Raw genomic sequence first — 12,013 nt, 5'->3', positions numbered from 1 at the left:
GTGAGATGAGGTTGGGTGTGTGTGTGAGGTGGGGTGTGTGTGTGTTTGTGTGTGTGTGTGTGTGTGTGTGTGTAATGAGGTTTGTGTGTGTGATGAGGTGTGTGTGTGTGTGTGTGCAATGAGGTTTGTTGTGTGTATGATGATGATGAAGATGGACAAAGTGTGTGTGTGTATTTGTTTTTGTTTGTGTGTGTGAGAGAGCGAGGGATGTTGTTTGTGTGTGTGTGTGTGTGTGTGGGTGTTTGCATGATGATGGTAGGTGATGATGGTGTGAGCGCATGATAATTTGTGTGTGTATTCTTTTTTGTTTGTGTGTGTGTTTGAGAGGGATAGTGTGTTTTTGTATATAAGATACTAGTGTGTGTGTGTGTGTGTGTGTGAGATGGAGTGTGTTTGTGTCTGAGAGGAATAATGTGTGTACATTGTTTTTTTTTATTTGTGTGTGCGTGCAGTTATGGAGGATCCTTTTGGCTATAAGTTTGTGTGTGTGTGTGTGTGTGCGTCCACTAGATTCAGTTTGTGTGTGTCTGTGACTTGATGCTGATTTATTTGTGATTTTTTGTTGAGCACAGTGTGTTCGCCTATAGGACTTCTTGTTTTATGGATACATGTTTTTGTATGGAATAGTTGTGGTCGCACATTTTGTGACGCAAGATGTGTGTTCAAGAAAGCGGTGTGTGTGTGTGTAAGTGTGATGGATGGTGATTCATGATTTGTTTGTGATTATGAAGATAAGCCTGGTGTGTTAGCTTGTGCGTAGGTATTTGTATCCTGTAAACATGTTTGTGTTTGCAAATGTTATCTCGATCTCAAGACTTAAGATGCCTGTGTGTGTGTGTGTGTCTCTATGGATGTGTATGTGCGTCTCTCTCTGGTTGTGTGTGGTGTCTCTGGATGTGTGTGTGTCTCTTTCTTGATGTGTGTGTGTCTCTCTATCTCTGGATATGTGTGTGTGTGTGGTGTCTCTCTGGATGTGTGTGTGTGTGTCTCTATCTCTGGATATGTGTGCGTCTCTCTCTGGTTGTGTGGTGTCACTCTGGATGTGTGTGTGTGTCTGGATGTGTGTGTCTCTGGATGTGTGTGTGTGTGTTGGTCTCTTTCTTGACGTGTGTGTGTGTGTCTCTGGATGTGTGTGTGTCTCTGGATGTGTGTGTGTGTGTCCAGCTCAACAAGGTGCTGCAGGTGTCCGTCCTGGTGGTGGAGCTGCTGGATAAAGGCTCCTCAGTGATGGTGAGCCTGGAGGACGGCTGGGATGTCACCACACAGGTGAGGCCACACGCACACACGCACGCACGCGCGCACACACATATCAGGGGTTTTTCTAGAAAAAATTCACAAGGGGGCGCGGTTGAGTCTTCCAGTAACGCCCTGGATCCCTCGCCCACGATCGCTCCTTCAATGGAGCCGATCTCGCTTCCGCCATCTCTCTTAGGTTCCTGACAGTAAAACTACGTGATCTTCTTTTGCCCAAGACAATTCTTTGCTTTTCTTCCCGCCGCGGCACGACATTTTAAAAACACTGTAAACTAAGTCACCAAACGCTATATTTTCTTTCTTCTCAGACACTCTCAGATTCACTGAACTGATAAATTTGGTTCGGGAGAAGAGATAAAAGCCCGCCTACACTGTAAACTGATTGGTTGACTTACCGATCCAGGCCAATCAGGAGGCGCCTGAGGCTCACGTGCACACTGCCTCATGCACAGTTTCTAGATCCCTCTCTGTTGTGCTGCGCGCTCGCTACACAGATGCGAACGCGGTTAGGAGCACGTCTGTCTCCTGTGCGCGGTCTTGCTCGCTCGCTCTCCATTCCGGGAGATTTTAAGTAATTTAAAATTTTCGACAAGGAGGCGCTGGGTTGAAACAAGGAGGCGCAGCGCCCCTCTTTCCGGGTTTAGATTACCCCCTGCATATACACGCACACACACACATATACACGCACACACACATACATATACACACGCACATTAATATAAAATTGAGTTGTTTAATCGAATAAAGTAAAAGAAGGTGTGGGTTTGTCATTAGCCGCTGTCAGCTGATAGAATCTGGTGGCGGCCCGAGACAGCATGGTCCAGTCTGTAACGAGACGTCCCCCCCCCCCGTCCCCCCCGTCCCCAGGTGGTGTCCCTGGTGCAGCTGCTGTCGGACCCGTACTACCGCACCTTCGACGGCTTCCGGCTCCTGGTGGAGAAGGAGTGGCTGTCGTTCGGCCACCGCTTCAGCCACCGGGGGGCCCAGACGCTGGCCTCCCAGAGCAGCGGCTTCACCCCCGTCTTCCTGCAGTTCCTCGACTGCGTGCACCAGGTAGGACCGCAGGGGGGGCCACGCCCACCTTGGGGGGGGCGGGTCTACTGGGGAGGTCATGCTCTCAGGGGAGACCACTCCCACAGGGGAGGCAACGCCCACATGGGGGGGGGGGGGGGGGGGCTACTGGGGAGGTGTGCAATAGGGCAAGTGCGCAATAGGGTCCCGGCTGCAGGGTCGGCCACGCCCAAACGGGGGGCTATGCCCGCTCCTCAAAGTCTTTGCCAGACAAATTTCTTTAATGATAGAAATGGTGAAAGGTAAATACACTTACAAACGTACATACGTGTGTGTGTGTGTGTGTGTGTGTGCGTGTGTATTTCTGACATGCGCCGTGCACCTTTGTCAACACGCTTCACCGGTCTAGAGAATGTCTCTCAGTGCCCCTTGACCTCACTTCCTGTTTGTAAATCCTACTGACGTGGATTGCTTCGGGTCCAGGAAGTGATGTCACGACCCTCCGATAGAGACGGATGTCTTTAGGGTGTGCAGTGGCAGCAACACACTCTTTGCACTGTCCACTTATTATGGGATGGATGGGGCTGAGTTCAAGCTGCTTCCTCTCTCTCCATCTATCTCTCGCTGTCAAACGTTAACCTAGATGGCACAAATGAGTTTGGCAGGAAGAGTGGAACCATAGGTACTGCCTACTGTCTTAACCCGGGGCCCAGGGCTCTTGTCTGACAGTCATTCATTCATTCGCTGGGTAGCGTCAGATGCATCGATTTTCAATCCTATCATCCTATTGTGTAACTATTTGAATGTGCTTAAATCTTAAGTCTGCTGTTGGGTGACTGAATTTGCTTAATATTTGTTACTCACTAGTGAGTGACAGCCCAATCAACAAGTTGGATTTTTTGCGCTTTTTTTTTTATAAAAATCAACAAAACCAGTGGTAAACCACAGACTGCTGAATGGAAATGTCTTGTAGTTGTATAAGTTACTTAAGTGTTTTTACCCTGCAGAGACACAAATCGTACTTTGTTGATGATGTATTCATCCAGACATACTCAATCCATGTCATATTATAACTTTTCTTATAATACAATAATAATTTGTTAATAATTAGCAGTTCAAAAATCTAATAATGTTTCTATAGATCTTGCTTTCTGCTAAATCGTATCTATTTAATTGTTATCATTTTATTTCATTGCATGACTGTTTCAATATGAAGCACTTTGAGTCTGCCTCGTGTATGAAAAGTGCTGTATAAATAAAGTTGCCTTGTATAATAGCCTCTCTTTCCCCCCTCAGATCCACCTGCAGTTCCCCATGGAGTTTGAGTTCAGCCAGTACTACCTGAAGTTCCTCGCCTACCACTACGTCTCCAACCGCTTCAGGACCTTCCTGCTCGACTCGGACTACGAACGCATCGAACTAGGTCGGTCCCCTCCCCTCAACCACGCCCAGGTGCATCCTGGGAGTTCTGCCGACCACGTGGCATTCCCAATGCGCACCGACCTCATGTCCGTTCAGAGGTCTAGTTAATTGCCATTTTAAATCTATCTTTGGTGTAAACAAACCGAAATCTGCTTTTGGGTCACTGAATCTGTTTTATATTTGGCACTAGTGGTGAGTGACAGCCAGTGCAGCCAATCAACACAAAATGATAGTGAGGAAATGACCAAATAAGTAAAGTCTGCCTGTCTGTCTGTCTGCCTGCCTGTCTGTCTGTCTGTCTGTCCGTCTGTCTCTCTGTCTGTCTCTCTGTCTGCCTGCCTGTCTCTGTGTGTGTGTAGGGGTGCTGTATGAGGAGAAGGGGGAGAGGAAGGCCCCCCAGGTGTGTAAGTCCGTGTGGGACTACATCGACCGGCTCAACAAGAAGACCCCCGTCTTCTACAACTACATGTTCTCCCCCGAGGATGAGGAGGTAAGGGGGAACGCACTTACACACTCACCATCTCACTCACTCAATCACCCTCACACTCACTCATTCACCCTCGAACTCACTCATTTACCTACTCACACCATCTCACACACTCACTCAATCACCCTCACTCAATCACCCTCACACACACACCCTCACACTCACTCAATCACCCTCACACTCACTCATTCAATCACCTCACACTCACTCAATCACCCTCACTTTCACTCACTCAATCACCCTCACACTCACTCACTCAATCACCCTCACACTCACTCATTCAATCACCCTCACACTCATTCAATCACCCTCACACTCACTCAATCACCCTCACACTCACTCAATCACCCTCACACTCACTCATTCAATCACCCTCACACTCACTCATTCAATCACCCTCACTCAATCACCCTCACACTCACTCAATCACCCTCACACTCACTCAATCACCCTCACACTCACTCAATCACCCTCACACTCACTCAATCACCCTCACACTCACTCACCCCATCACCCCCACACACACAGAGCTGGTCCTTAGTCCTAGCCCTCTAATAACCCCCCGTCCCCCCTCTGCCTCCCAGGTACTCCGGCCCTACAGCCACATCTCCAACATGAAGCTGTGGGACTTCTACACGGAGGAGACCCTCTCGGAGGGGCCCTCCTTCGACTGGGAGCTGGGGCGGAGCCGACCGGAGCGGCCGGCCGAGGAGCCGGCGGCGGCGGACAGCAGCGGGCCCACGTCCCAGCGCCAGATCGTCTGGCCCTGCTACCACAGCCGCAGCAAGCTGCTGCCCGACGCCATCACCAAGCTGCTGCAGGTGAGCAGCCTGGCACCCAGCCGTTAGCATCCTGGCATTGGACCCTAGCGGCTACCGGTTAGCGTCCTAGCATTGGAACCTAGCGGCTACCGGTTAGCGTCCTAGTATTGGAACCTAGCGGCTACCGGTTAGCGTCCTAGCATTAGAATCTAGCTGCTTCCGGTTAGCGTCCTAGCATTGGACCCTAGCGGCTACCGGTTAGCGTCCTAGCATTAGAACCTAGCGGCTACCGGTTAGCGTCCTAGCATTAGAACCTAGCGGCTACCGGTTAGCGTCCTAGCATTAGAACCTAGCGGCTACCGGTTAGCGTCCTAGTATTGGAACCTAGCGGCTACCGGTTAGCGTCCTAGCATTAGAATCTAGCTGCTTCCGGTTAGCGTCCTAGCATTGGACCCTAGCGGCTACCGGTTAGCGTCCTAGCATTAGAACCTAGCGGCTACCGGTTAGCGTCCTAGCATTAGAACCTAGCGGCTACCGGTTAGCGTCCTAGCATTAGAACTTGGAGACTAGCGGTTCACATCCTATCATTTTGACCCCAGAGGCTACCGGTTAGCGTCCTAGCATTGGAACCTAGCCGTTAGCGTCCTAGCATTAGAACTGAGCCGCTACAGGCCAGCATCCTAGCATTACCACCTAACAGCTGCAGGGCGGAATCCTAGAATAAGCTTGCAGCTGTTACAGGTTAGCACAATTTTGCCACACACATATTAGCACTAAGCAGGCTACAGGTTAGCATCAAACCACAACATAAAAGTCATAACCTAGTTTAGCCTAACTAACCAGAGCATTGTAGCATTAGCTCGTAGCAGCGACAGGATAGCCTCAGAAACCTAACGTGTGTCTGTCTGCGCCTCACAGGACCTCCAGAGCCTTGAGGCGGAGCTGGGCCAGACGTCGGAGAAGTGGAAGGACACCTGGGACAAGATGAAGAACGCGCAGAGGGGCGAGGCCAAGCTGGAGAGCAAGGTAGCGCCGCGGGGCCGCTAGCTCCTGACGCACCACACGGACTCGTGTAGGGCGGGTCTTCAAAGACAATTAAAGTTGATTACCTAATATCTAACGTGGTGATGTCTACCATGGCTGTGTATCGGCAGATTTTCCCAGGGGAAATAAAGATTTTGGGCAGATGGTTAAATTTTCTTTATATTATAATCTAATCAGACACTGACCCCTAGTGGCCGCTGGTTGAAACGCGGTGGAGAGCACACGGCGAGTCCCTGATGAGTCCGTCTAACCCCCCTGGTCGTCCTTCCGCCCCCAGCCCTCGTTCTCCAGCTCCCTCTTCATGACCTCCAACCCGGGGCACCAGCGGCGGTCCCACGGCGTGGTGATGCAGGAGGGGGGCGTGGGTCTGGACGGCCAGCCCAGCCCCACCTCCACCCCGGCCGCCGGCCGGCCCAGCGCCAGCACCAGCGCCCTCTACTCCCAGTTCCAGAGCACCGAGAGCGACAACCGGTGAGGGAGGGAGGGGGGGGGGGGCTTCAGTGTGTTAGAGCTGTGTTCGGCTGACCACAGCCTGCTGAATGGACATGAGTTTGGGTTCAGTTAAGTTACTCTAGCGTGATTACCCTGAAATCAGCAGGAAGTGTGTTTAACCTGCACTCATCAAAGCAAAGCCCGCTGAACGGAAATGCTTTTGATAAAATGAGTTACTTAACTTTGTTTACCCTGAAATCAGCAAACCCTCATGTGCTGAATGGAAATGTGTTTTAGTTAAAATACGTTACTGAAGTGTGTTTAGCCTGCATTAGGCAAACCACAGCTTGTCGAATGGAAATGTTTTGGTTAATATATATGTTACTCAGAGTGCTACCCTGTACACAACGTGCTGAATGGAAATCCTTTTAAGTTCTAATAAAATGTATTTACCTTCTGATTAAATAAAACCATTAAAATACCATTTGAAGCTATGCTTTAGATACGTTTTCGCCTCGCAACCCCGACAGAAGATCCCCCCCCCCCCGCCCCCCCCTTCAGGTTCCAAAGATGTCGTGCCCCAGTTTTATGAATGACCAGCGTGTGTGTGTGTGTGTGACCCCCCCCCCCCCCCCCAGGAGCTTTGAGGGCATCCTGTTCAAGAGGGGTGCGCTGCTGAAACCATGGAAACCACGCTGGTTCGTCCTGGACAAGACCAAGCACCAGGTGAGACACCTGTGACTACCGAGCCTGGCCAACCACCAGGACTCTGGAACCCTCCGGCTCGTTATAGATCCCACAGGGGCGTCGCCAAAAGGCCTCCTGACGCCATTGGATAGGCCTAGAACCAATCACAGCCACGAAACGGGTGACCGCAGTGATGATTCATTTTTTTGTTTTCTTCTCAACAAAGAATTTAAATGCAGTCGTCTGTCGTTCTTAGCAGAATCAACAGACCGTTCTACATCAGCGGCAGCCATCTTTGTTGTCTAAATGCCATCATCTTCACCCCGCCTCATGTTAGATAAAGGCCTGCGATTGGTCGGTCCACCTCCTACCGGTGTTTGTGATGCGAGTAGAGCCGGCGAGACGGGTCTTGTTCCCAAGGCTCATGTTCATCCACTCATTCCTCTCTCTCCTCCTCTCCCTTCCAGCTGCGTTACTACGACAGCCGGCAGGACAAGGAGTGCAAAGGAGTGATCGAGCTGGGAGAGGTGGAGTCCGTCATACCGGGAACGCCCACCATGGGGGCGCCCAAGAACATTGAGGAGAAGGCCTTCTTTGACGTGAGTGGGGTCCACCTAGCCTGGCTAATACCAGACCTCATCTCAGCCTACAATGAGACAATAATTTTCTCGTATTTGAGGCGTGGTTTACGATTGCCCGGAGCCGTCTGTTGGGCGCTACGAGTGTCTATCATATGAGTCTGTACGTAGCTCATAGCCAATCGTATCAATTTAACCAGATGACCTTAGCCTGGGTATAATACCATTGCTGCCTTGCGCGCGATTTCCTTTCACGCTGCTAGGCAAAACCACTAAACTACTTGGAACACTATCTAATGCTGCATCGAAAGGTAACATCGCGTCTGCTGCCGTTTTGGGTCCGTAAGCTACAAGCTTCGGTGCGTCGCATAGACGTCGTCATCGTCTTGCGGTCCCTCTGCGATCGGTTCCCTATCTCAGGCGAAAATCGGATCCATGGAAATCCATGCTGCCTAGCAGCGCGAAATGAAATCGCGCGCAAGGCAGCCTGGGTATAACCAGGGCCAGAGCACACCTGGGTTGTGGCGGGATCGCCCAGGCTGCAGTCTACCTGTGTTGGCGTCCTTGCAGACATTGGGGTTTCAATAAGTAAATATTTCAGAAGAAAGGGAAACAATATTTCGCTGTTGGAACAGTAAGGATGTTCGTCCAACCCAAGCACTTAGTTATGTTAACTATTTATATATTTTTGTAAGGATAAACTAATCGTCTGTTCTTACTTAATAGTGCGTATATTAAAATATCTCTGAGGATTGACCAATCGTCTCGTCTCTCTCCCCCAGCTCAAGACGACCAAACGCGTGTACAACTTCTGCGCCCAGGACAGCCTGAACGCACAGCTGTGGATGGACAGCGTGCAGAGCTGTCTGTCGGACGCCTGAGGCAGGAAGGGGCGGGACTTACGCCCTCCAACCAGAAAGGACCGAAACGGAGCACGCTCAGAGATGCCGCGGGGGACAGCCTGACGGACAGCTCGGCCCGGCCAATCCCAGGTCCAGCTGGGACCCTTGGGGGAGTGGCCTTTTTTGTCCCTTTGTTTAGCTGGGTTCAAGTGTTTGCCAGAGTCGGACTAATGATGTCACGTCATAGTGTTTAAAACTTTTTTTTCATATAAAATAACAAAAAAGAAATCAACAAAAATAAAATAAAGTCGTCATCCCCCGCCCCCCCCCCACTTCCTGCCGCCCGACAAACAACGGAAAAATGCAGCATGGCAACCATCTCGCACTCTGCTGTTGCCAGGGTGACCCTACGGCTGCGCGCGTGCAAGCATGGCGACCAATCACGAGCCTCCAAGCCCTCCTCTACTATAAACTCCACCCCTTAGGGACTGCGACCCAACAACCCGTCATTCCACCGGAGGTTTGGATGACATACTTCCTGTCGGGGGAGACGCTGAGTGACAGAACTGACCCCCCACCCCCCCTCGGCTACGGCCTCTCACTGCCTGACGGACGGCTGATCGGGCCAATAGGAGGCCTTGCTTACCGATTATGAAGGATTCACCTTTTTATCCCCGTCTTCATCCTCCTCCTCCCCGCTCCGTTGGTGACTCATGCTGCCATACTGTGAAAGCCATCGCAGCGCCCCCCGGTGGTCCGAAGTGGGAGTGTTCCCGTTGGAGATGGTCGTTGGTTCTCATCTCAGACTGTTTACTGAACACACGCACCCACACGGATCGACGTCGTTCAAAACCACTATTAACGATTTCACTTTTAACATTCACGGAATTCCTTTTTTATCGAAAAGGACCAAGGGCAGGGAAACTTTATTTTGATTGAGACCAACGATTACAGGTGAGCGATTCCAGACTGATGTGAGGGATTAAGGGGCGCTGTACAGAGAGTGGAATTGTCGAATTTATCGGAGGGAATTTTCCATGTTGTGCGCCGATGCCCGAAGTTTTATTTTTTAAGGTGCGTCGGATTCTCATTCCAACCGATGGCGACGGTCGGGCGACTTGGAGAACAAACGCAGCAAATGATTCAGCAAGTTTATGATTCACTCGTTTTTTTTAACACCGCCAGTGGAATTCAGAGCGTTTGCCATTAATCTATTTATCTAGAATAGATGAATCGTCATCGAAAAATAACCTTGAACAGCAAATGTGTTGCAGTCGACGTAGAGCTAGCTAAAATCAACGGTTAACGCTTCAGCAACTTCCGAACATCGTGATCGCTCTCCAGTTCGGCTTCAGTCCGCGTAGGTCGGCTAGTTTTATTTTTCTCTTGGAGGTCTTTTAAATCCTGTCCTATCCGGTTTTGAGAAATTATTTTGAATCTTGATTTTTTTTTTTTATATTGCCACTGATCTTTTATTTTTTATCGGAAACAGTTGAAGACACCATCACGCACACACACACACACACATGTACATGGGACACAGGCTCACCACCCTCATCCACACCTGCTATGTAAAATATGGTTCTACTGCTGTCTCGTTGAATATAAAATTTGAATTGTAGATTTTTTTTGTGTCTAATAACTCCCTTGTATATACTACTCCAGATTTGTATGTAACGTTATGGTAGTAATTTATTTAACTTTTGTCCTACAGTAGAATTCCGCAAGTACCACTTTTATTTTGAAAATTAGGAATCCAATGTGCCATTTTGTTTATTTCTGTATTAATGTGACTAATGCTACTACTTTTTTTTAAGAAAAGGAAAAAAGTACCAGTAAACCCACAACGTCTTTCGGTTTTTTTTAACAACGTTTGTCCATTTTCATTTTCGATGTCGACCCATTCGTTAAGAGTGGACCTATAGTGTATTAGTGGTTAAAAGTCTCTAAAACTTGGCTTAATCATTTTTTTTTTAAGGCAGGTTCAACTTGTAGTTTGTATCTTAACTGTGCTGGTGGTCTCAATAAAAACAAACGACATGTTGCCTTTCAGCGGACCGTTCTGGTGATTTGGGTTCCGGTTGTTCTGAACTCCCGCGTCATTCAGAGTGACGCAGACTCCGCCGCATATTGCAGTGTTGTTTTTTTAACATGGTTACATGTACTGTGATGCTAGTGTCCTCCATCAATCAAAAGTATTGGTATATTAAAAACATTTCAGTGGAAAAATAAAATGACAGAATCCAAAGTCAAGATGTTCAATTAAAATGCATAATGTGCAATAAATTACTTTTGTCTTGATTGATCCAATTCGATATAGCTGTTGATTGAAATCAACAATAGACCGACTCCATCTGACCGTTTTACTGCCAGCCATGATAGTTATACATGTTGCTAACCCTTTTAAAAAACGAATGATATTTGCCACAGGACTTGTACATCGTGGCGTCACATCGCAATTATTGCCTCCATTTTGGAAGCACAGGAATGCTAGATATTTGTTGGTAGTTAGAAGTTGGTAATTGTTAATTAATTAATCTTTCAAATTATGGTTTGAAACTATGGCCTGTCCAGTTTACCAGGCCTACTATCGAGGCGATACATATTAGCGTCTAAAGGTGGATGTCAATCTTAAGATATAGGCCTATTTCAAAATCCCATTATAAAACGGTGGGCTTAAATCCACGTTGACAATTATTTTAACGTTTATGGGAAGCTAAGTTAGCAACAAAAAAATTGTGCAATTAGGCACATTGAGTCAGCGCAGACACGGCGCTCAAATAACTAACTTAATTTTCCAATAAGCCTTAAGCCTACCTTAGTGGACGCTTGGCCTGGTTCGTATCGGGTCCAGTTGCGTGTTGCGTCCAAACCACAGCTCCCAAATACATTGAAGTAAGCAGGAATTTGCAAAAAAAAGGGGACGAAGCAAGCGTCCATACAGTCAAACATTTAGTAATAACTTTATGAGCGCTAATTGCCTGCACCTGTTCGCACTTCCAAGGCTCATTAGCGCCAATCAGGGTGTTGGTTCGAGTCCCCACCAGGGGACAGTATTTCCACTACTTGTGTTCATTCTTTTTAGGTATCAAAAATGGCTCTTACACGTTTCCAAATGAGATCTGCACTTGATAAAAGTTTTATTAATTAAAACGTCCCAATAATAGTTGACTGAACGAGTAAAAATATAGTAATCTCGACCATATATTACTTATTTTAGACGAAGGCCTGTTAACCATATGCATACATTAAAGACCCCCCTTGCACACATATTTGAAAAATATTCTATATATTGAATTAGTAGTTAAAACAAAATGTTCACAAAAAAGATCAAACCATTATGGCTTTGCAGCATCTCCAAACATTACCTTCTGTGCCAGGATATGATTGGTCAACATCGGACCCACCCCCCACCAATGACTTCCTCCCACAAAGACTCCCCCCTCCCAAATGCCCATATCTGAACCCATGCATCGAAAAGAAAGCATACAAATG

The 12,013-nt window shown here is 48.3% G+C and overlaps 1 protein-coding gene across 10 annotated transcripts in view; it reads left to right on the top strand.

Annotated features, from left to right (window-relative positions):
* Nucleotides 1-10,823, top strand: part of sbf1 (SET binding factor 1) — a 70,991-nt gene extending 60,168 nt beyond the window's left edge. For 7 of the 10 annotated variants that reach the window (XM_030355259.1, XM_030355258.1, XM_030355264.1 and 4 more), the window contains 10 exons: nt 1,165-1,266; nt 2,122-2,307; nt 3,562-3,688; nt 4,047-4,177; nt 4,759-4,995; nt 5,854-5,961; nt 6,257-6,450; nt 7,050-7,137; nt 7,566-7,697; nt 8,459-10,823. In XM_030355259.1, the coding sequence (XP_030211119.1) occupies nt 1,165-1,266; nt 2,122-2,307; nt 3,562-3,688; nt 4,047-4,177; nt 4,759-4,995; nt 5,854-5,961; nt 6,257-6,450; nt 7,050-7,137; nt 7,566-7,697; nt 8,459-8,557 (1,404 nt within the window). In that variant the 3' untranslated portion in view covers nt 8,558-10,823. The remainder of the gene's footprint in view (nt 1-1,164; nt 1,267-2,121; nt 2,308-3,561; nt 3,689-4,046; nt 4,178-4,758; nt 4,996-5,853; nt 5,962-6,256; nt 6,451-7,049; nt 7,138-7,565; nt 7,698-8,458) is intronic. The other 3 variants (XM_030355266.1, XM_030355265.1, XM_030355263.1) reach the window with 1 other exon arrangement.
* The last annotated feature ends 1,190 nt before the right edge of the window (nt 10,824-12,013 follow it).

This window comes from Gadus morhua, chromosome 4 (genome assembly GCF_902167405.1).
Source record: "Gadus morhua chromosome 4, gadMor3.0, whole genome shotgun sequence".
NCBI classification, from domain to species: Eukaryota; Metazoa; Chordata; class Actinopteri; order Gadiformes; family Gadidae; genus Gadus; species Gadus morhua.
This window is presented reverse-complemented; position numbering and strand designations above follow the sequence as displayed.